Source organism: Euphorbia lathyris, chromosome 7 (assembly GCF_963576675.1).
Source record: "Euphorbia lathyris chromosome 7, ddEupLath1.1, whole genome shotgun sequence".
Taxonomy (NCBI): domain Eukaryota; kingdom Viridiplantae; phylum Streptophyta; class Magnoliopsida; order Malpighiales; family Euphorbiaceae; genus Euphorbia; species Euphorbia lathyris.
The window spans coordinates 41,966,079-41,991,246 of record NC_088916.1 but is presented as its reverse complement, the minus strand read 5'-3'; the positions used below and the strand labels follow the sequence as shown (position 1 = coordinate 41,991,246).

Sequence of the window (25,168 nt, the reverse complement as noted above, 5' to 3'; positions counted from 1 at the left end):
TGATCGTTCGGGTGGATAAAGACGTCCTTTCGCAGCGGACACGATCCTTCACAACGGACACGACACTTCAATCAAGACTTTTCAACATCTATAAATAAAGAGTTGATGGAGAGTTGAAAAAAAATAATGATATAGAAAGTTATATGTGTAGAAGAAAGAGATTAGTGTAAAATTTATGCAGAAATTCCGAATCAAGTGATTCAGAAGTTAGATTTCGATTCTGTTCAAAAGCAATATGATGTACACACATTGTTTATTCAATAATAACAAATTCAGTAGCGTTTAGACATTGTTCCAGTTTAGTTTACATTTTGGTAGTGGACCGACCCAGTCTCTATTACGAAGATTCAGCGAGAAGATTGGGTTGAGGATTCGCCCCTGAGCCTGACAAACTCTAACGAAACCCAAGGAAAGGATTGACAACCCGTTCACTTGCACGCCGTCGAAGAATTCAATGCTCCATGTTCTCTATAAACTTGTATCAATGTATATTTCATCTAATAAAGTCCGTTCTATTCGATAGATTTTTATGCAGCACTTATGGTAACCAATCCACTAAAGTGACTGCTGGTGTTTTCATTAAAACATATTTAATCCAAAATCTTTACAAGGAAACTTTGTTGAACACTCAGGCAAATTATTATCTCGAAAGAGTTTTAATTTGATTAAGGGCAATTTATCCCGAAAGGGTTTTGTCATGTTCAAAGCCAATTAATTAGAGGTTCCGTCATTTATTTCATCTTTATAATTCGTACAAAGTTTAAAGTTGTTTTCTTTGCTTAATGCAAACAAATATACTTGTTTACTTTTCTAAAGTACTAAAATGTTCATGTTTTGCAAATTCATTCTTAAATCAGATATTTTCTAACATCTTCATATTCTAATCTAATTCTTATTCTAGCAATTTCTAAACCAAAACCGATTAAACGATTTTTTCCATATTATAAACCTTAAAGTAAATTTAACCGATTGAAAATAAGTTTTGTTAAAAAACGTTCCCTGTGGGATCGATATCTTTTATTACTACAAGCGTATACCGTGCACTTGCGGAAATCGCTCAACAAGTTTTTGGCGCCGTTGCCGGGGAACGCCAAAATTTTTGACAAAATTTTAAATTTTTCGTGTTTTATTACGAATCTAGGTTTATTCATACTTATTCAAACTTTTTTTTACTAACATATTTATTTTTCAAAATTCTGTTTTATAGGTAGTTTCTGTTCGTGCGAAATTTCAAGTTCATGCGCAGTTCTCGAAGTTCGGGCACGTCACCAGATCCTATTGACCCAGAAATTGAAAGAACTCTTAAAAAGAACAAGAAAGAAAAGAAAAAGAAAAACAAAACCGCAATAAAAACTAAAATTACCGAGCCAGAAGTTATGGCCACATTTATGGATTACGCTAGGCCAGGAGTGGCCGGTGTAACAAACAGTATAGTTAGACCCCAAATTAATGCAAACCAATTTGAATTTAAGCCTTCGTTGCTTAATATGTTGCAAAATAATGTAACGTTTTACGGGTTACCTAACGAAAATCCTAACACCCACTTGACAAATTTCTTAGAAATTTGTGACACTTTTAAAATACTAAATGTGACTGCAGAAGCAATCAATCTTCGCCTTTTTCCTTTTACTTTGAAGGATCGAGCCAAAGAATGGTTAACTTTTATGCCAGCCGCATCAATTGAGACTTGGGAGCAATTAGCCCAAGCATTTTTATCAAAAATTTTCCCTTTAGCAAAAACCGCAAGAGTCATTAAAGAGTTAACATCTTTTTCTCAAAATGATAGTGAAACTCTTTATGAGGCTTGGGAACGTTTTAAAGAACTTCAACGTTTATGCCCACACCACCAATTGCCCGCTGAACTTTTAATGCAAACATTTTATAATGGACTAAATCCTACAACTAGAGGTTCATTGGACGCTATGTCTGGAGGGTTATTCATGAAGAAAACATCTGCCCAAGCAAGAGAACTTTTGGAGGAAATGGCAATCAACAGCAGTATGTGGCCCGCGGAACGTGGACACATACCAGTAGCAAAACCATCATCCTCAACTACATCATCAGTTAAAGGTATAGTGAATCTTGATCCAGTAGCGATGTTGCAAGCCCAATTTTCTGCCTTGTCGCACAAAATTGATAGGTTTGTGGCACCGTGTGATCCTAATGGTCGACCAATCCGAACGGATGTGGATTACGAAGGTATGAGTGAAATTGAACAGGTAAATTTTGTCCAAGGGCAAAACCAAACTAATAACCCTTATTCCAATACATATAATCCTGGATGGAGAAATCATCCTAACTTTAACTGGAGAGACAATAATAATGTTAATGCTAATCAAAATCGTACTACTAATTATCAAAATCAATCAAGAGATTCGATTAGCACTTTATCTTCTAAAATCGACAAATTCATTGATGAGATGAGCGAAAAAATAAGTAATCACGACGATGGTTTTAAACGGATCGAGAATAAATTCGATCAGCTTATTAAAAACCAATCATCTAGCATCCATAATTTGGAGATTCAAATTGGACAACTCGCTAAATCAATTCCATCCCGCAAAGAGGGAAGTCTTCCAAGCCATACGGAAGAAAATCCGAAAGAGCATGTTAAGGCTATCACTCTTCGTTCAGGGAAAAATTACTTAGGCCCGGAAATGCCCGGAAATTCGACTTTACCTGGAACTGATTTACCAAAGTCCAAAGAGGATGCATTAAAACAAAAAGATGCACCGATTGACTCTAGTACAAAAACTTTTGTACCCAAACCGCCTTTTCCACACAAAGTCCGCAACAAGGACTATGATAAACAACTTTTAACATTTTTAGACAAACTTAAGAATTTGCATATTAATTTAACGTTTATGGATGCAATTACGCAAATTCCCAATTATGGTAAATTCCTCAAAGATTTAATTTCAAAGAAAATCAGTTGGGAAGGAATTTCATCCATTTCACTAACTGAAGATTGTAGTTCGATTGTGTCAAGCAATTTGCCCACAAAACTCAAGGATCCCGGATGTTTTACCATTCCGTGTAAATTGGGAGATATAGAATTCCCAAGTTGTCTTTGTGATTTAGGAGCAAGCATTAACTTGATGACATTATCTATTTTTAATAAGTTAGGCTTAGAAGAAGACATCAAACGTACCAATATGGTTTTGCAATTAGCGGATCAAACCACTAAAAGACCATACGGTATAATTGAGGATGTTTTAGTTAAAGTTGACAAATTTATTTTTCCTACCGATTTCGTTATTTTAGATTTTGCTTATGATGTAAACTGTCCTCTAATCTTTGGTAGACCGTTCATGAACACGGGACGTGCTCTAGTTGATGTGTCGGAAGGGAAAGTAGTTTTACGAATAGGAGATGATAAGATTGAGTTTGATATGAACCAAGCGATGAAATATCCTATGGAAGATTTCGCTTGTATGAAACTTGATTTAATTGAAGAATGTGTAAATGACATTGTTCAAAAAGAAGAAATAATAGAACCTATAATGAGTGAGGAACTAGAAGATAAGGACCCAGAACCTTTGATTCGAGAAGATGGACCAGTTCCGCCTTCGATTGTAGTTCCACCTAAATTAGAACTTAAAGAATTACCAAGTCATTTGAGGTACGCTTTCTTAGACGAAGGCGATTCTCTACCTATTATTATCTCTAACAAATTAACACAAGTCCAAGAAGAGAAATTGAAAGAAGTTGTTAGAAATAGGATAGGAAGTATGAGTTGGCAAATTTCAGACTTAAAAGGTATTAATCCAAGCATCGTAATGCATAGAATTCACTTAGAAGAAGATAAGCCACCTAAAGCGGATAGGCAAAGACGCCTAAATCCGAACATGAAAGAAGTAGTAAAAAATGAGATTACTAAACTTCTGGACAATGGAATCATCTACCCTATCTCGGATAGTGAATGGGTTAGTCCAATCCATTGTGTACCTAAAAAGGGAGGCATAACAGTTGTAAGGGATGAAGAAGGTGAATTAATACCCACACGAACCACCACTGGTTGGAGAGTTTGTATAGATTATAGAAATTTAAATAAAGCAACTAGGAAAGATCATTTTCCTCTTCCTTTCATTGATCAAATGATCGAAAGGATAGCTGGTCATGCTTTCTACTATTTTCTTGATGGTTACTCCGGATTCTTTCAAATATACATTTACCCGGATGACCAAGATAAAACAACCTTCACATGTCCTTACGGAACATTTGCATATAGAAGAATGCCCTTTGGTCTATGTAACGCACCTGCAACATTTCAACGTTGTATGACTGCGATTTTTAATGATTTCATTGAAGATATCATGGAAGTTTTTATGGACGATTTTTCAGTTTATGGAGATTCTTTTGATTCGTGCCTAGAAAATTTGGATAAAGTTTTGTCTAGGTATGAAGAAACAAATTTGGTATTAAATTGGGAAAAATGTCATTTCATGGTTGACGAAGGAATTGTTTTAGGTCATAAAATATCTGAAAAAGGATTAGAAGTAGATAGAGCAAAAACTTCAGTAATAGAGAAATTACCCCCTCCAACTACTGTTAAGGGAGTAAGATCATTCTTAGGACATGCTGGTTTTTACAGAAGATTTATTAAAAAAATTTCTGTAATTTCCAAACCACTCACTAATCTACTCATGAAAGATTCTACCTTTGATTTTAATGAAGATTGCGTTAAAGCTTTCGAAACATTGAAAACAGCTTTAGTCAGTGCACCTATTATTGCTAAACCCGATTGGGATTTACCATTTGAAATTATGTGTGATGCAAGTGATTTAGCTGTCGGATGTGTTTTAGGTCAAAGGAAAGATAAGAAACTTCATGTCATTTATTATGCAAGTCACACACTGTCTGGTGCACAATTAAACTACACCACAACAGAAAAAGAAATGTTAGCCGTAGTTTTTGCATGTGACAAGTTTCGGTCATACTTATTAGGTTCAAAAGTTATTATTTACACTGATCATGCAGCATTAAGATATTTGTTTGCTAAAAAGGATGCAAAACCACGTCTAATTAGATGAGTTTTATTGTTGCAAGAATTTGATATAGAAATAAAAGACAAAAAGGGAGTTGAAAACCTTATCGCCGATCATCTATCGAGACTTGAAGATGAAAACGGTCCTATAGGTGAAACAACCGGTATACGAGATGATTTCCCTGATGAACACCTCTATCAAATAAAAAGTGCCATGTCACCTTGGTATGCAGATATTGCTAATTATCTTGCAGCCAATATTGTTCCGGAAGGATTAGATTTCCAGCAAAAGAAGAAATTTTTCTTCGATATTAAACAATATTTTTGGGAAGATCCTTTTCTGTTCAAGACTTGTGGTGACGGGATAATTAGGAGATGCGTTGGTGAAAATGAATACGAATCCATAATGTCGGAATGCCATTCTAGCTCTTATGGAGGACATAATGGAGTTAACAAGACAGCTGCTAGAATATTTGAAAGCGGTTTCTTTTGGCCTACGATGTTTAAGGATGTCCGTTCATTTATTACTCGTTGTGATAAGTGCCAAAGAACAGGAAATCTAAGAAGGAAAGATGAGATGCCCCTCACAACCATATTAGAAGTTGAAGTCTTCGATATGTGGGGAATAGATTTCATGGGACCTTTTCCCCCTTCCAATGGTAAAACTTACATATTAGTTGTCGTCGATTATGTTTCGAAGTGGGTTGAAGCAATTGCAACCACAACGAACGATTCTAAAGTTGTCGTTAATTTTCTTGACGATATATTCTGTAGATTTGGTTGTCCAAGAGTTATCGTTAGTGATGGCGGTACTCATTTTATAAACAAGAGTTTTGAAACGCTTATGAAAAAATATGGAGTACGCCACCGCATATCAACGCCGTACCATCCTCAGTCAAATGGTCAGGCGGAGATATCAAACAAAGAACTCAAATGGATTCTCGAGAAAACGGTTTCATCTTCTAAAAAAGATTGGTCTTCTAAACTCAATAATGCATTATGGGCATATCGAACTGCATTTAAAACGCCAATAGGAATGACTCCGTACCGTTTAGTGTATGGTAAGGTATGTCATTTGCCAGTCGAATTAGAACATAAAGCCTATTGGGCTATTAGAGAACTAAACTTTGATTTACGACAAGCAGGTAAGAAACGTTTGCTCAATTTGAATGGGTTAGATGAGTTACGTCATCTATCTTACGAAAACGCAAAGATTTATAAAGAAAAAGTGAAAAAATGGCATGATGCCAAAATTAAAGTCAAACACTTTAATGTTGGGGATAAAGTGCTGTTATTTAATTCACGACTTCGTTTATTTCCAGGAAAACTTAAGTCCAGATGGTTAGGACCATATTTAGTCGTCAAAACATTCGATTACGGTTCTTTAGAACTGGAAGGTCCTACCAGAGTTCGATTAAAAGTTAATGGTAATCGATGTAAAATCTATTACGAAAATATTTCACAAATTGAAATTCCGTTCGTAACAAGATTATCTGACTTATAAGTTACTCAGTTTACCTTACACAGTTTATTCTGTTTTATTGTTTTTATATTTATAGTTTAATTTATTTTTTTTATTTTATTTTAGTTTTATTTTATTTTATTTTTTTCAAAATGCCATTTTTATGATTAGATGACTTTATGTTATGATTTAAATGCATAAAATATTTATATTTCATGATTTTAGATTTAATTTTTAGGAAATTATGATGAAATTTGAAGTTTCAGGCAATTCTCTACCGAGAATTTAGAATTCCCTGCCGAGAATCCCTTCATTTAAGAATGTTACAAACAGGTTCGGATTTCTTTGTTCATACCGAGAATTTTTAAATTCTCTACCGTGAATCAGGAGGTGGCTTTGATGCTTGATTTTTGCATGAAAATCAGCGTGTCGCGACCGCGGCTTTGCCATTCGCGGTCGCGACACGCGTGTTTTCTGCACTATTAGGCCTGAAACACTCTCACCCTTTCAACGAACCTCTTGGCAATTGAAACATTAAGTTTCTTCATTCCCGAAAGGTACAATTTATACCTTTTCATAATTAAAACAATACTTCTTTTCATCTTAAACTCTTATAAATTAATCTTAGAGGATTCAGGTTCTGTTCCAATTCTTTTCATCTTTGTCAGAACTCTGATTTTCTTCTTAAAACACCGTCCTTTGCTAAAGTAACACTAACTTTGCACCATGCCTATCAAATACAAATCACATAGGCACAATGCTGCCTCAATCAACAAACGCCCAGACTTATCCAAGCGATATGGGGCGCCTTTTCCTATCTTCAATCACGATGAAGGTAGGCGTTATTGGAATCACCGTTACAAATTCTTCACTGGAATGTTGTATATGGATGAATTTCTTAATAGCCAATTAGGCATTTCTGATGACATGAGCCGCTATATGGAGCGCCTAGGGTGGACAAAATTCGCCCAAATGCGATTTCCAATAATAGGCGACTGGATACTCGAATTCTTCTGTACCGTGCGTTTCACTATTAAACGACGAGTACGTCTCAGTTTTCGTCGAGAAGGCGAAATCTTCACTTTCGGCTATCCCGAGTTGCATGCTTGGTTTGGTTTTCCCCCGAGGGATACAATCAAACGTCATCCTGGACGAGATATGACATCCTCGGATATTTGGAGAATGCTCACTGGATTCTGGCGATTCAATTCAAAACTCGCCTAGAATCACTCTTTTCGCTCCAACTCCATGCTGTATCTACACAAATTGCCGTGTCACAGTTTATTCGGGCGCACATTCAGAAGTGTGGTCCGTGACACAGATTTGTATGTTCTTGGAGATATATTCCAGGGCAATGCAGTGGATTCTTCCAAAATTCTGATGGAAGGCCTTGTCGCCGCTTCTCGATCCAAAGATAAGAAGATTGGGTTCGGCAATATAATCTGTGGAATAATTCTCGGTTCAAAGGGTACCATTGATGTTCCCTGGAGTGATGATGAATTCTTCCCGACAATTGACTATGAATTTCTCGAGCACGAAGGACTTGTGAAACGTGTCTTTCGAGCAGGGCCTCAATTTTTGTCTGCACCGGAACGTGAAACTTTCGTGCAGTTTCAAATTGATCGTATTAAGGCCAGAAATATCCCGTTAGATAGGGATGAATATGTAGAATAGTTTATGTTTTTCATTTTATTTTTGTATATATTTTGTTTTGTTTTAATTATTGGTTTGTTTTCATTACTTGTACATATGCTTATTTAATAAAAATCTTATTTAGTTCAATTCTTAATTTTCTTAGATTTATCCATTTGATCCATTATATATACTTAGCATATTTCATATGGGTAGTTTCTAATTATTCTTCCTCAAAATTAAGATAAAAAGGTTTCACACAAACATATACGGTTTTCTATTTTTCCACAATTAATTCTATTTTGTAACTCAATTTATTTTCAATGAATTAAGTTATCATTTAATCAAATCAATTCATGTATTAAAATGAAATACCATGCACTTATTATGCATTTAATATGGCTCTCTTAACTTATATGCATAAATGAACATTTAAGTTTCATTAATTCTTCATAACCAATTTATTATACTTTAATTCAATTTATTAAGGTAAAACCTTTGGTTTTCCTTGCAATTAATGTCATTTATTTAAGTTTTAAGTGCAGGAACACTTCATATTAAGTTCAGGAACCATTTCCTCAACAACACTTACACAAACCATGTCAAAAGGCACCAAAATAGGCATTTTTACCAATTCTCTACCGAGAATTTATTAATTCTCGGTATGAGCAGCAACTTTGGCAAGATTTCAAGGCGAAAATTGCATGAAATTCGCGTGCCGCGGCCGCGGCTTTGCCATTCGCGGTCGCGACACGCGTATAATTTGCCCTATTAAATCCGATTTTGCCACCAAATTTTGCCTATTCCTATTCCTATTCTACCTATTCACCTACCTATACAACCTATATAAACCTACCTCTTACACAAACCTCACATCACCTCTATTTTTACCCAATCTCATACTTTAAACTCTTCCCCAAAAATCTACTTTTTGTCTTCCCAATTTATTCACTCCAATTTCTATCCTCTTTTCCATTCAATCAATTATCTATTCCAAAACCCCAAACTCATCTTCAAGCTTTGCTTTCTCCCTCAATTTCTTCTTCTTCTTCTTCTTCTTCTTCTCACACCCTAAACACACAAAAACACCATCACCATGGTTAGGACTAAGCGTGTTGGTAACAAGCCCGCTGTTACGGAAGCTAATCGCCTTCGGGTTCAATGCGGAGCTTATTTTGACATCTATTCGGAGGAAGAAGCCGCTCGTTTCAAACATTTTTCTCAAGCCGACCGCCAATTTGTTGATATGCACTTCTTGGACTTCCATTCGGTAAGAGCATTAAACTTCTCTACTCGAATTGATGCCTTTATTGAAGCTTTGGGTTGGCAAGAATTCGTTAATATGCGTTTTCCGCGTATTAATGAATATGTGGTGGAATTTTTGGTCACTTTGTCTATGAACAAGAAGAAAACTTCAATTTCTTTTAGGAATAATGGTATCCCTTACACCATTAACTATGAAGCAATGGGAAATATGTTTGGTTTCCCTACTTCTGATTTTTATGATAAGCCTAAAGATTTTGATAATGATGCGGTTTGGCAAACTCTTTCGGACCAAGATTATTTTAATTCAAAAAACACTTCAAGCAAGTTGATTAAGGACAATTCTGTGTTCTTCTTTCATAAGTATTTGAGTTTCTCCTTGTTTGGTCGTGTTGAGAGTTCAAAGGTTCAGGTTCGGGATTTGTATGTTTTGGATAGTTTGCTTAAAGGTTTGAGGATTGATAGCATTGGTATTTTGTTTGATAATTTGTTCCGTGCTTCGAGGGCTAGTACAATTCAGATCCCTCTTTGTAATTTTATCACCGGTATTGTGTTGGGAGCACGGGGTGAATTGGCCGACTATGACATGTCCACCTACCGTGGGTATGTACCGCTTTTGGACATCTCGGCTCTTGAGCGAGCTCATTTGTTGCTTCCCCAAGGACCTCCCGTCTTTATTTCATATGCTACCCGAATTGCCCATCTTCGTGGCACTATGGGTGGTGGCGCTTCAAGTTCTCAATTTGTAGGTACCGAAGGCAGCGGAGATGCGGAAGGAGAGGAAGATGAACCACCGGCTCAAGCACAATCCCATGCACCTCAAGCGGAGGATGATCCGGTAGATTTGCGGAGGATTTTGAACCAAATCAATTCCAACAATCGTCAAATGAACTTGCGAATTGATGATTTGGTTGAAAACAATATGGTGATGAATGACAACCTTAACCTTTTGAGGCGTGAACATCGTTCGACTCGGCATCGGATGCTTTCATTTTTCCGACGCCGCAATGTGGAGACGTCACCTACACCTCCCGATTCCCCACCTCAAGCTTAGGTTGTTTTCCTTTCATTTTATTTTTATCTTGTTATAATTTGGTACAATTTTCATTTTCTTATGTTTGGTACAATTTTTAATTTTATGTTGAATGTTTAATTTGCTCAAATCTTTGTTTCGTATTTTATGTTTTCTCCATTACTTTTGCACCAATGAGGACATGGTCCAATTTAAGTGTGGGAGGAGATATACATATATCATTTCCACAAATACGAATAAATGCAAATGCAACAAAGATTTTATTTTGCAAAACAAATAACAAATGCAACGAACGATATTCATGCAAATGCAACACATATATATATTGCAAAACATTTTTCACAATAACTTAACATTTTCATAAGTTAATATGATTATTTGCTTAGGTTATCATTATCGTTAGAAATGATATTTCTATACGGGTAATGTTTTTCAAATTTTTCACAAATCTCCGATACGATTTTAAGTAAAATTATCTCGAGTAAATGTATTTTAGTAAAAAATTCTTTATTTCAATCTCTGTTTTATATCATGCAATTCATGATAGAATAAATCTTATTTTAAATTTTCAATTAGGTTTATAGGCATTAAATTGAACTAACAATTTTTAGCTCGGTTTGATTTCGTCTTACATTAACACTAATTGAAGTTTTTAAGGAAACTTTAGCCATAATACATGTTGAATTTTAAGTCAATATAGGATGAATGTGCTATCTTTCTTTTTCCCAAGTTATAATTTTATAATTCATATTAATTAATCAATTAGTTAAATTCTTAACTTTTGGCCACGATTGAGACCAACCTTATCACAATCGAGGTATGAAAGGGAAGAAAATTAAGTACCGTTTACTTTTGGCCACGGTTGCGACCACCCTTATCACAATCAAGGTATGGAAGGAACTTTAAAAAAAGCGTGTATAAGTTTAAAGTAACGATTGCGTCCACCCATGGCATGGTCGGTACCTCTTAAGCAAACACAAAGCAATAAAATAAAAATACGTATAGAGGTTACGGTTGAAACCACCCTTATTTCGGGCGTAACCAAGCAAATAAAATCAAGTACTTATTCATTTTTCTTATATATTAGTTTAGGTTTGGAAAATAAAATTTTGTGCTTTGAAATGCCTTGAGATGAAAAACTCAATAAACATGCGTGCTTATATCGTCCCGAATGCTTCGATTCAAAATTAGAAATATAAGACGAATAATATATCGTATTTATACTAAGTTAGTTTGATGTTTTGCGTATAAATTTGCCATGCGAAGTTAGTCTTTTCGGCTTAACTAATCCAAAAGGTAATACAGAGATATATGTTTTATTTTCATAAAGAGATTAGTTAAAGAATAAATTCAGTGAAATTTTGCTCGGGACTAGCAAAAGATTAAGTGTGGAGATTTGTTAAGCCCAAAATATACCTAAAATATTATCAATAATTACATCAATATTGCTACGAATTTATGCTATTCATACCTATTTAGAATACTTTTACTCTCGAATATGTTTCTTTCATGCAAGGTACATAAATATTTGGTAAAATCCAAATAGGAGTAAAAAGAGCTCAAAAATAGAAGAAAAGCCCTACAAAAGGAGTCAAAGACGACAGAAATTAATAACGCCAAATCGAGGCCGCGAACGAAAGCTGAAAAACTGAAAAAAGCTCCGTGCCGCGACCGCGGCTCCCCCTATTCACGGTCGCGACACGCGTCCTTCAGTCTTTTTTCCCTTCTCCGAAGTACAATTGTTGCTCCCCCATTCTCGGTAGAGAATTTAATAATTCTCGGTACGAGCAGGAGATTTTAGAAGCCTGTTACACACTTTCGTTTTCGACGGAACGTGATCGTTCGGGTGGATAAAGACGTCCTTTCGCAGCGGACACGATCCTTCACAACGGACACGACACTTCAATCAAGACTTTTCAACATCTATAAATAAAGAGTTGATGGAGAGTTGAAAAAAAATAATGATATAGAAAGTTATATGTGTAGAAGAAAGAGATTAGTGTAGAATTTATGCAGAAATTCCGAATCAAGTGATTCAGAAGTTAGATTTCGATTCTGTTCAAAAGCAATATGATGTACACACATTGTTTATTCAATAATAACAAATTCAGTAGCGTTTAGACATTGTTCCAGTTTAGTTTACATTTTGGTAGTGGACCGACCCAGTCTCTATTACGAAGATTCAGCGAGAAGATTGAGTAGAGGATTCGCCCCTGAGCCTGACAAACTCTAACGAAACCCAAGGAAAGGATTGACAACCCGTTCACTTGCACGCCGTAGAAGAATTCAATGCTCCACGTTCTCTGTAAACTTGTATCAATTTATATTTCATCTAATAAAGTCCGTTCTATTCGATAGATTTTTATGCAGCACTTATGGTAACCAATCCACTAAAGTGACTGCTGGTGTTTTCATTAAAACGTATTTAATCCAAAATCTTTACAAGGAAACTTTGTTGAACACTTAGGCAAATTATTATCTCGAAAGAGTTTTAATTTGATTAAGGGCAATTTATCCCGAAAGGGTTTTGTCATGTTCAAAGCCAATTAATTAGAGGTTTCGTCATTTATTTCATCTTTATAATTCGTACAAAGTTTAAAGTTTCTTTCTTTGCTTAATGCAAACAAATATACTTGTTTACTTTTCTAAAGTACTAAAACGTTCATGTTTTGCAAATTCATTCTTAAATCAGATATTTTCTAACATCTTCATATTCTAATCTAATTCTTATTCTAGCAATTTCTAAACCAAAACCGATTAAACGATTTTTTCCATATTATAAACCTTAAAGTAAATTTAACCGATTGAAAATAAGTTTTGTTAAAAAACGTTCCCTGTGGGATCGATATCTTTTATTACTACAAGCGTATACCGTGCACTTGCGGAAATCGCTCAACAGGTACAAACATAATTAGATGAAAGGAGATAAGAAAATCCCTTTCAGGGAACCTGTCTACCCTGCAGCCGGCTTTCTAGGACTTAAGGACGGACCTTGAATAATCTTCGGTGGATGGAGCTTCGGAAGTTCTTCAATGGAGGTTGAAGGAGATGGAGGAGGTGGAGAGGGTTTTTCAAGGGGGAAAGCTAAGAAAATTACAATAATGAAAGATATCTAATTTACAATTGGAAATCCCTATTTATAGACACGGTTCGGGCCCTCTTTCTGACCTAATTCATATCCTTTTGCAGATGGGAAGTCGTGGGGTCAATCGTGTCTTCGTGGGATTGGGAATCAGTCTTTTGACTGATTCCCGCAGGGCAGCTCGTCCGAGCTGGCCCCTTAGAGGCCTACTCGACGGGCTGGCAGTGCCAGCTCGCCGATCCGGCCCCAAAAAGGCCAATTCGACGAGCGTGATTGCCCAGAATGCCTTGCGCGACTGTTGGATGTCCCGAAATGCAACTTTCACCCGAACTCGTTCCTATTTTAGCATGCACATGCACGAAAACTCCAAATAACATTAGTTCCGAGGCTAAATTGACCCGCCAATCGCTCATTTTGAGTAAACACTCCGTTTGGTGCGACTTTTGGCGGATCAATTAGCTATAAAAGATAATGGAAATTTAACGTACATGCCAATTTGGCCATATTTGCCTAAAATAACCAGATTACGAGCCTAAACAACGAAAAGTAAACAGAACATATCCAATTTCTAACTAACTCACACAAAAGCATATAAATACGAGAATTGCTCACTTATTCATGAAATAACGCTAAAAACCGTCCTAAAATCCTACCCAAAGATATGGGTTTTTGACCCCTATCAAAGCGCAACCAGACAGCCAGTGGACAAGTAGATTCCCCCTATTGAACAATATCATACACGTAGACCCAAGGTAACTTTCACTAATCTCACTAAGCTTAGGCCTCCCATATTCTAGAGATTCTTCTATGAGCATGCAAACTAGTATAAAACGAGGGCTCACAAAGACTCTTATGCATTAAGAACAAGAAAGCAATTAACGGTAACGCTAAAAACCCTTGGCACATTAGTTAATCGTGTCTCCATCCTTAAGTAATGTGTGTTAGATGGTATTTTACACCGTCTAACCCGAGTCTCCTCCGTAATTATTCGACTAAGGTGTAGGCTAGCTAGACCTATAATGAATTAAGCATCCAATCTAACAATCATCTAAAGATATTCTTGCATGCAATAGGGGTGGCAAACCACTTGCATCCACCAGCCTTAGGCCGGCTTCAGCCTGTAGAGTGACCACTCACTCATGCTCATACTTGAAATAAAGAGAATAAGTAAAGGTAACATAAAGAGAAACTAGATTAAAGTGTGAGATCACTAAGGATCTCACTTCAAAAGTACACCAACTAAACTTAAAGGTGGAAAGATAGATGTGTTCTTAGCTTCCTACAAGGAGCTATATAAAGGAACACAAGGATACAAAACAAAGTACCAAACAAAATACAAGACAACAGCTGACAACAGTCTGCCGCAAATAAGAATAGTCTGGACCAGAGGACAAACAATCTACAACAACAGACAAAACAACCTGATAAAAGACAAAACAGCACAAACAGACAAATCTACATTATAAAAGACAAATGTTTCAACTTTTAATGTGCCATTCAATACACATGTAATGACTTTTGACTTATAAAATTGTATTATCAGCTTTGCAACTCCGTCTTCCTCCTTCCCAATTCCGCCTCGCACGTGACATCTCCTCTTTCCCCCTGGTTTGACTGTTCTTCACTCCAATTGAGCAAGCAGAAACATTAAAGAACAACCTGCACGGATAAGGCAAATTATAAGGTATTTCAAATGCTAGTTTGATAATTTAAGTACTAAAACCAGCCCCAAATCCCGTGATTATCATGATATAATTTGCACTTATCATGTGGCCAGGCACTGCTCAATCCCACTAGTCAAGTGGTAGGTGATATCTTATCTCTTTAAGAGATTCACCAATCTCTCACTTCATTCATGGTTTCTAAGCATATCGTATAGTGCACCCAACTGAACCCATACTTGGCACCCTGTTACAGGCTCGTTAGTCGATCAATCAAAGTACACCGCAAGCCATCTATGTCCCATATGGAACTTAGTCTAAGGATTAAACTTAGAGTATTACATGAGAACCGCCTATGACTATTCTAACCATGTGGTGTTTCCATGGATCAATCTAGAGTTTACTAGTCCATAAATCCTAATACCCCTGATTTGGCATCTAATGTATGTAACCGGTGAAACAACATTGAAATCAAAGAATATACTAGTCTTTAGTTAGTTATCGTTTCCACGACAATAACATACCAGAGATATTCAGATTAGGATCTTGTTGTCTCATAGCTTCACTTGACCATGTCATCAACCCGCCAAACGTGAGCAGATCACTAACCTTGGACACTCTATTAATCAGTTTGCACAAATAAGTTGACTTAATAGATTATTGCCTTATAGTTAATAATGTCGTTAGATATAATGTCTCGGGACTAAGGCATACTGCAACACGTTCTCTACCACTCTAAAAAAGGAAGTGACATATTAGTATGACCAGCTCTCCACAAAGTCCCTTCGGAGCTTTAATTAGAGGTGAAAACCCCTTATCTTTCACTACGATTTTTGGAATATTTTTATGCCAATTTTAACAAGTTAATGTCAATTTCATATACTCTATTTCACTTTCGCTCAATTATTAATTTCTTATTCTCTTATTTAGCACTTTGTCATTTTTTTATGCTTATTTGTGTCATTTTCAATAAAATATTTCCAAATTAAGTGTTTATCTAAATTTTCCTTATCTCTAAGCTAATTGATTCACCAAATATCAAAATTGAATTGACTTGGTATTTAAGACCTAGTTTGGTGAATCAATTTAATTTTAAACTAATGATTTTTAGAGATTTTAGTGTGATTTTACACATAAGAACCAAAGGGCAAGACTCGCAAAGGACAATTTGAAGAAGAAATCTTGCTCCTGACCCTTGCAGGCCAGCTCAGCGAGCTGACCCTTGTTGTAGCTAACTAGGCCAGTCTAGCCTTAAGATTCAGCTCGACGAGCTAGCTGGACCCGCAAACTAGTCTTATTTGACCGATTCAATTCTAATTTAGGTGAGATTCTGTCTACTATAAATATCTGAGTTCATGTATCATTTGATTTGGTGTTTTAGGTTTTATTTGATCTATATAAAGGCTTGTAATTTGTATTTGAAATCATCCATTGTCATATTTGTAACTCCGTACTCATGATAATTCATGATATTTGTAATTTGTATTTTTAATACCGTTAGTCAATTTGGACTGTGTTTGTTAACGGAATCAACATCAGGGTACTTGTTTGTCAATTTTTAAACCACGTAGTTTACGTTTGAAAATGAACCAAACCATATCGTTTATTTTCATACTTTTCCCTAACAAAATTATGAAATCGACAATTATCGGGACATGTTAACACGAGTGTGACACAAATCTTTTTTTTTGAGTGGATTGGGCGTGAGTTTTAACAATAACCTGAAAATACACGACACTAACACACTCGTAATAGCCTGGTCTCTTGCTCTCGCGCACAGAGTATAATATTATCTCGTTGTCGCAGCACCTATTGGAAGACCTAATTTTAGCGGTATATTGTTTGGGGAGCGCCAAACAATTTATCTGCAAAATCACAAACGACGTAAGTTCACTAAATCCCTAATCGCCATTATACATATATACTCTTTTTGTTGTTTATGTTTTCTGAATGTTGACGTTTTCATAGTATCGGTACATTAAGTGATTCTTCATTTATCGGCAAGCTTGCGGAACTGCATTTTATGAGTAAACTGGCGGATTCTTGGTCCGATTTTGTATATCAAACTAGTATTTTACTAAACTTTGTTAGGCTAGGCTGCTCGTGAAAATCAGAGTAATCAATGGCGAGAATTAGTTGCTTCGAGTTAAATGGCAATCCGGCAGTGAGAATAAGAAAATCATATGACCTGGGATATCCAACTCAGCCTTTTAGTTTTACTTTTATTTGGTGACTTAGTGTAAGCATATTTTACTTTCGTTTTTGTTTATGCCCATCTTCTGATATTGATCTCGAAAAATTGGAGACTTTTTCTTATTGACCCTCCTTTAGAAAGGTAGAAGCATGCCTTGTGTATTAACGTCTTTGAAAAGCTAAACCATAGCATAGTTATGGCGCACCAGGGGCACCATTGTGCGCCAAGATGCAGTTGCCAAAGGCCTTGGTGACATAGGTGCATTTTTTAGGGTTTTTAAAAGTTTTTCAGGTTTAAATTCACCATTGGATTAGATGTGAACTGACGGTCCCAAATAAGCAAAAAAAAAAAAAAAACAACAACAACAACAAATAAACTGTTGGATGAAGTGCATATAACACTAGAGGAGTAGGAAAAGGGCTAAAGTATCATCTTCTAGTGTTCGAGGAAAAGCTCCTGTAGTTGTTCAGGTTTTGTGATTCTATTTCTTGGTCCTTTTTAATTTCTTGTGGGTGTTCTTTGTTAAGAGAAAATGTTATCAAGCATACTTGTCTCTGGTAAAATTGATGGGTTGTAATTGATCTTATTCGGATTGTATTGACATTAAAGCCTTAGTTTTGGTTCTCAACTGCTCTGCTCTTGCTTTCAATTCTTGCTTGTTTCTTTTTCGTCCAGTCATTTTGTATTTTAGAATGTTATTCAGTTAGTTTAGAATTGTTTCTTTCAATTAGAAAACATTTTTTAGATAGTCAAATTCCAGTTTTCCATTTGAAAGCAACACACCATGAATCAGTCCCATTTATCTGTAAAATTCAAAACAAAATTTGCTGGTCTAGTTAGAGGAGTTAAGAATGGTGGCATCTATTATGTTATATCATTTATAAAAATAATTTTAAATTAATTATATATATATTTAATATGTAAATATTATTTATTTATTTATGTATTACATCATCTGGATCCGACTAATCTGAGTCATTTGGTTGAACCAATTGACCCATGGCCCAATTATAAATTCGGTCTGGTTCTGACAACATTGCTTGGAACAGTAGCTCTGTTGTCATTGGTATTAGCCTGATTTTTGTGGCGATCACTGTTGATACCTTCCCCTTCTGAACCTCCTTCATTGGTATGACTACCATTAATCTTCTGAGAAAGATCATCCAACCGTGCTAAGATCTCTTGTTGTTTTTCCTCACTTTCGGCCTTGTCCTGCTCCCGATCAGATTTGTACATGGCCATGAATGTCCCAGTTTGCTGCTGTAGGGTAAGGAGATCCATAACACTAGGCTCTGATACCAAGTTGTTAGGAACACGGGTTTGGGATCAAGTTACAGGACCTTGTACCTAAATTCTTCTAGGAAAGAATGCTTAGGAGTCTTCCTTCCCTTACCTATTTTGTTGAAAACAGTTAGGAGTTCCTTAAGAGGGAATTCCACGATCTCTTAACGTTTAATTGGATTTTCAACTGATAGCTGTTTTTATTAATGATCTGCCCTTTAAATAGAAGAGACAGAATTACAATCTAACAAGGGCTACCTTTTAAATAGAAGAGACAGAATTACAATCTGACAAGGGAACGACTAAATAGGAAAAAATAAGTGCTAGCTAGGGCTGCATAGGCAGCAACTAATTAGTAATAGGAAATGACAACTAATTAGGAATAGAGAATAACCAAGTACTGCAGAAATTAAAACCTATCCTAAATGGTAACTATCTATTGTGAAAAATCAAATTGATTACTAGTTCTATTAGGAATAATAATTATTAAATAGACAGAATATCAATCTAAGTAGGATTCTAAAGCTGCCTGATTCCTGACATTATTTTGTGGTTCCATATGTGCTACAAGGCATTTTATTTGTTTTCTTTTTAAGTTTTTAATTGTTGACTGTGATAGTTTTCATTGGTATTCCTCTTTGACTGTTTTCTTTTAATTGTCTTATTAATATTATGTGTTTCCAGATTTGTTTCCTTGGGCATGTCTACTGCATTGACACCTTCTAAGAGGCCACATGATCGGAACTTTTCCGAGGCAAATGGAAAAGGAAAGTGGCAAAAGACTGTTGGCCGTAGTTCCCCTAACCAACCCTTGAAATCCTCTCCTGGTGGTGTAGTTTTCCGAATACTCTGTCCTGCTTCCAAAACAGGAGGCATTATTGGTAAAGGTGGTGCCATCATATCACAAATCCGTCAAGAGACCGGTGCAAAAGTCAGAGTAGAAGAAAGTGTCCCGGGATGTGATGAAAGAGTAGTTATCATTTTGGGTTCTGACAAGGAGTTGGAAGTTAAAAATGAACCTTATGGAGGGGATGGGGCCAAAGAGCCTAACGGGATTGAGGAGGGTGACCAAAAGGATCATGTGGATAATGATGAAAATAAGGAAACTGTTCCCGCAGAAGATGCATCAAAATCTGTAAAGGAAATCTCATCCCTGGAGAAGGCTTTGATACTTGTTTTTGAAAGAATGCTTGAACCAGAAGCAGAGATAGATGCAGGGGAAGAGGAAAATAACAAGCATTCTACTTTCATCTTGAGATTACTTATTCTTTCCAGTCAAGTTGGCTGCCTTTTGGGGAAGGGTGGCAGCGTAATTAAGCAAATGTCATCAGAAAGCGGGGCACAGATTCGGATTCTCCCCAGGGATAAAGTTCCTCCATGTGCGTCACCTTCCGATGAACTAGTTCAGGTAACTCATTATTGCAAGTTTACCTGCTCATTCTCTGTTGGTTTTGGAAATCATGCAGATTTTTCAGTCACTATATACAAAGGAGGTTGCAATTATGTTATAAATGTGTTATCAATGAGAATGTTGAATTTAGCATTGAAAATAGGGCATAAAGGTGTAGCAGTGCTTGTAACTTGTGTTGACACTTGACAATTTCATTATGGCTACTTGTTAGAAGAACCATTGAGTTGTAATGCACTTTTTCATTTATATCAAGAGGACTGATGTCTTTCATCTCCCCTCATGTAAATGCCTGCCAACTTTGTGCAAGCATCATGTTTTATGTTTATGCAATAGTTGATTTGCTGTCTATCTGGCAGAGTTGTATTTTTGTTGTGCTCTAGTCATTTCTGCTGTCTCCTGCAAATTTCAGCTAAATTTTATGTACAGTATACTCTGTACCTGCTTTTTCTTACTCGGTAGTTAAGTGATTTAGGAGTATGGCTTCAGTCTCAATAGAAGTAGGTCGTGATTAGTTTCCTTCCTTGACAAATGAAACTGAGTATATATCTGAACTTCTCTAACTTTTTTGTTTCTGAATGTCTTTTGTTTTGTTAATTCTAATTTCGCCATTTTATTCTATTGTAATGCTACAGATCACTGGTGAGGTTGATCAAGTTAGGAAAGCTCTTCAATCAATTGCTCAGCAGCTCTTGGAAAATCCACCCAAGGATCATGACACTTTTGTTGCCAACTCTACCGGGCCTTCATCTCATTCATTTGGTCATTCAATTTCTAGGTCAGAAGCATATCCACCACCATACCATTCTTTTAATGCTCGGGGTGCAACTTATGGAGCTGGACCTCGGGATTTTCATGAAGGTGGTATGCCTGGTCGAATGAGGCTTCCTCCAGATCTGATAACCTTCCGTTTATTGTGTCTTGATGAGAAGGTAGGAGGTGTTATTGGAAAAGGAGGAACAATAATAAAAACCCTTCAGCAAGAAACAGGCTGTGAGATAAAAGTTTTGGAAGGGATTCCAGATTCGGAAGATCGCGTTATCATCATATCTGGTTCAGCGGTATGGTTTATTTGTTTGCAGTGATATGTTCAGCATTTTTTCCTTCTTTTGCTCATTATTTTATTTGCTGAGAACCAACAAACTGTCACAGCATCCAGATGATAGGATATCAGCTGCACAAGATGCAGTTCTTCGTGTACAAACCAGGATAGCTAGGGCTTTGCCATTAACGGATGGAAAGGAGAAGACTGTGCTTGCAAGGCTTCTTGTGTCCTCTAATCAAATTGGTTGTCTCCTTGGCAAGGGTGGTGCAATTATGGCAGAAATGAGGAAGTCGACTGGGGCATATATTCGTATCTTGGGCAAGGATCAAGTTCCTAAATGTGCTTCAGAAAATGAGGAAGTGGTTCAGGTGCTTGCTTTTTGTTTTCTGTTTTCTTTAGCATGCAAAGCTGGGTAGTTTTGATCAACGAAGCCCCTTTTCTGATGTTTCCATAATCACCTAATGACCTAAAAAATCCTAATCATTGTTTCAATTGTATTTTTTTTTGTAAGTTGCGATGTTATCATTTTAAGTCTAAGTTGTGACATGTGATATAAGTAGTTGGTTTAGGGAAAAAACCTATAAACCCTGTTTAGTTTCATTTATTGGAAAAAGAATATAGGCCTCTGATACTTATTTTGCATACTGTAAAATATATATATTGTTTCTCTTATACTTGGTCAACAAAACATAAAAATAATTTAAAATACAAATTTTTATAAGAATATCATTGTTTTTTGTTGGTCATGGAAGTAATTTTGTAAGTTTCACAATGTTTTAGATATGACTCACCTAATTGGCTAAAGAATTGTTTCAGACTAGTCTAAAATTAATAAGATTAAAGAGTTGGAAAACAATGGCAAAGTTCAGCATTTATTAATCACTAGCCTTATGCTATAGTGATATCTTAAATTTGTTTCATACAAGTTGATATTTCTCTGTTAACAGATACATGGGGAGCATGAAGTAGTTCAAGAAGCCCTTCTGCGGATAACCACCAGGTTGCGCAATCATTTCTTCCGTGATGTATTTCCTTCTATAGACCATCCTTCCAATCCTGCTTTTCTGGATCAAATGCCTCCATTTCCTCCATATATGGGAAGAAGGGAACTGTCACCACCATTCCACGCATTCCACAACTTTGATGGCATGGGTGGTCCACCTCCGCATGCTGGTTTCCATCCTCATGATGACCATTCTCCTTTCATGCACAATATTCATAGACCAGGCATGCCCCTACATGCGCCTGAAAGAAAACATTGGGGTCCTCAGGTAAACAAGGATCTTCTTTGCTTCCAGGTCTTATATGAGCGTGCATGAATTTTTAAGCATATGCTGGCCACATATTGGATGTTAGGGGTTCATGTTGATAATTTTTTGAAGAGGCAAATTTTACTGTTTATAATACTTTTAAACCTCTAAAAGAGAATTTTGCTAGCTGACCTATCTGTCTTTCCTGATCTGGCTTGCAGGGAATCATTGAAGGTGGTGTCCCTATGGGCTTGCCTGACTATGGAGGACCTCCACAAAGAAGGATGTCAGGTTTTGGAGGGTATGCATATACAGTTTGAATAAATCACCTGTTTTTTTTGTATGAATTATTTTCTTATGATTTCATGTTGTGTACTTGTAGGGTAAATCATCCAGCTATTATCACAAGCACTACTGTTGAAGTTGTTGTTCCACGTTCTGTGGTTCCTGCAATATATGGGGAAGATGGTGCATGTTTGAGACAAATTCGTCAGGTATGCTTTTGCTGGGTACGCTGTTTACAGGTTGCTTAGAGACTAAAGTGAAATTCCAAATACAATTCACTGTTGTACATGTATACATAGCCTCCACTATCTATTTTAATTTGGAAACTTACAATGTCTGATTGAAGAATGCGACTCTTATATTGAACCATGTATTTCCATTTGCTCAACCTTTTTAGCTCATTGTGCTTACTGTCTTGTGGTGGAAAATCTGGTGAATAATAGTTTGCAAACCTGTTCAATTTGTGGTTGAATAATCCCTTTAAATACATGTCTTTTCCCGTCAGTTAGTTGACAGCTGGTTTCTGACCAATATTTAGCTAAGGTAGTTTTTACTTCTTGATAAATGTTCTTGCTGCACAAGTACATGATAAGAGCCACTTAACTTTCTCAACTTTGTGGTCACGGCATGTATGAAGACGTCAAAAAATTGATACAGCACGAATTAGTACTTATGAGATGTTTCAATTAACGACACGAAGCTTTGATCTACGGCTTTAAACTTTCCAATTTGCTATGTCTTATTTTAGATTTCAGATGCTAAAATTACTGTTAGTGAGCCAAAACATGGAGCACCAGAAACTGTGATTATAATATCCGGGACACCGGAACAGACTCATGCAGCTCAGAGTCTTATTCAAGCATTTGTGATGTGTGAAAGGGAGGCTGCTTGATCAGTTTCATAAGGTAATATATGCAAACACCTGCCCTCTTGCCGAAACCCTTCTTTCCACCCTGAATTGGACATTGAACATTGAGCATATTCACTGTCACTTGTATTCTATTGGTAAAATTTCTTAATCACAATTTTCTATTGATTAAATCTGCCTTTCTCATTTTACAGTGTGCAGAAGGAGATTCTTAAGCAGTTGGCCTTATTGAAGACTAGAGTTTGCCACAAGTCTAAATTGACAGTTTTGTGAGTACAGTGAAACTCATCTGAAATTATTGGTGAATAGATGACATACTTTCATATAGTTTTGTATCTCGATGGCTGGCTTACACGTTCAATCTCATATGAAGATGTGCAAATGGATAAATTACCTCTGGCTCCCCATTAGAGTTGACAAACAGAGACTACATGTTCGGATAATGAGTTTTTAGTGGACTGTACGGAAAATCTTTGATTTAATGCGGGCTCATCGTACTTATATGCATATGTTTGCGTATTAGAATATGCTGACCTTTTCTTTCATTAACCAGTAGTCCTGTTGTATATGCATATACTATACTCTACTTTTCATAGTTGGATTGACTCTTCCTTTCACTGGCTAGTTGTCCGGTTTGGTAAATGTGTAGACTATCCTTTCTGTCTATCCATGATACTAGGTGGTATGGATTGTTATGAAATGCATAAAGAAAAAAATCAACAGCTTTGAATCAAATAGATACTTATCAATTTTTTCTTTCAGAGATCCGATCTATAATTATGGCCCTTTTGTCAGTTTGTAGTATTGTTTGCAATTATGTGCTTCCAGAGGCTACTTACTATATCGTTTTAATTCTCCAGGATATATTTACCTTCCAGCATCTGCATACATAATTTTTTTCTATGATATTACATAAGGTGCTTTGACACATTATAGAGCTATAAGCTATTGATGGCAAAATTATATCGCTTATGAATCTATGAAGGCCAAGCTCCAGCGGCTTATGTACAAGTGAAACTGCTCATTGATCTTTGGCTCTAAACTGAAAATGGATTGCCCATAGGATTCCTCTTTTATTTCCACTCATTCTTTTTGGAGTCAGAAGGCGCATCAGTCTTGCATGGAACCTTATTGTTTTAGTTCTTTTATGCAAATATGCAAATATACTCATTTTTTAAAGGAGGCTTTTTTTTCTTTTCAAATTCAATTTGCTAATGTGAATTTATGAATAATTTCCTGCTTAATACTGTCTTACCCTATGAAGCACGGACTCTTCCCCGGGTCGCTGTGGCCGAGTCGGACTCGCCGGACTCGGGGACTCGGCGGGGACACGGCCGGACACGGCGGTGACACGGCGGGGACACGGCCGGAAAATGGGACACGGATGGGGACACGACGGGACATGGGGGGACACGGATGGGGACACGGCGGGACACGGGGGGACACGGCTGGGGACACGGCTGGGCTAAAAAAAAGTTAAAAATTAGGGTTTTTTTTAAATTTTTTTATAAAATTTAAGGATCAATTATGCAATTTGTCAAAAATCCTAAATTATAATCTCTATCGCACGAATTAGAATTAGGTCTTCTCTTCTTCCTGCGCAAATCGCGATTTCAACCCCTGTGCTGCGTACATTGCAGTTCTCCTAACATCACGATTTCGTTTTTGTTTGGGAATAATCAGAAACAATTTCTTCTCTCCTGGGTTTTTCCTTCTC

At 36.5% G+C, this 25,168-nt stretch overlaps 1 protein-coding gene and 1 non-coding gene across 2 annotated transcripts; one reads left to right on the top strand and one right to left on the bottom strand.

Annotated features, from left to right (window-relative positions):
• Positions 1 to 1,745: 1,745 nt before the first annotated feature.
• Positions 1,746 to 1,852, bottom strand: LOC136201559 (small nucleolar RNA R71). Its single transcript, XR_010673906.1, has one exon. It is a non-coding gene; the product is annotated as a small nucleolar RNA R71 (small nucleolar RNA).
• Positions 1,853 to 16,856: 15,004 nt separating this feature from the next.
• On the top strand, positions 16,857 to 24,212 carry LOC136235498 (KH domain-containing protein HEN4-like). Its single transcript, XM_066025205.1, has 9 exons — positions 16,857 to 17,004; positions 19,280 to 20,003; positions 20,639 to 21,064; positions 21,156 to 21,416; positions 21,996 to 22,319; positions 22,520 to 22,599; positions 22,681 to 22,792; positions 23,332 to 23,488; positions 23,646 to 24,212. Exons 2-8 carry the CDS (start codon positions 19,296 to 19,298, stop codon positions 23,473 to 23,475), a joined length of 2,055 nt encoding a protein of 684 aa, XP_065881277.1. The 5' UTR covers positions 16,857 to 17,004; positions 19,280 to 19,295; the 3' UTR covers positions 23,476 to 23,488; positions 23,646 to 24,212.
• The last annotated feature ends 956 nt before the right edge of the window (positions 24,213 to 25,168 follow it).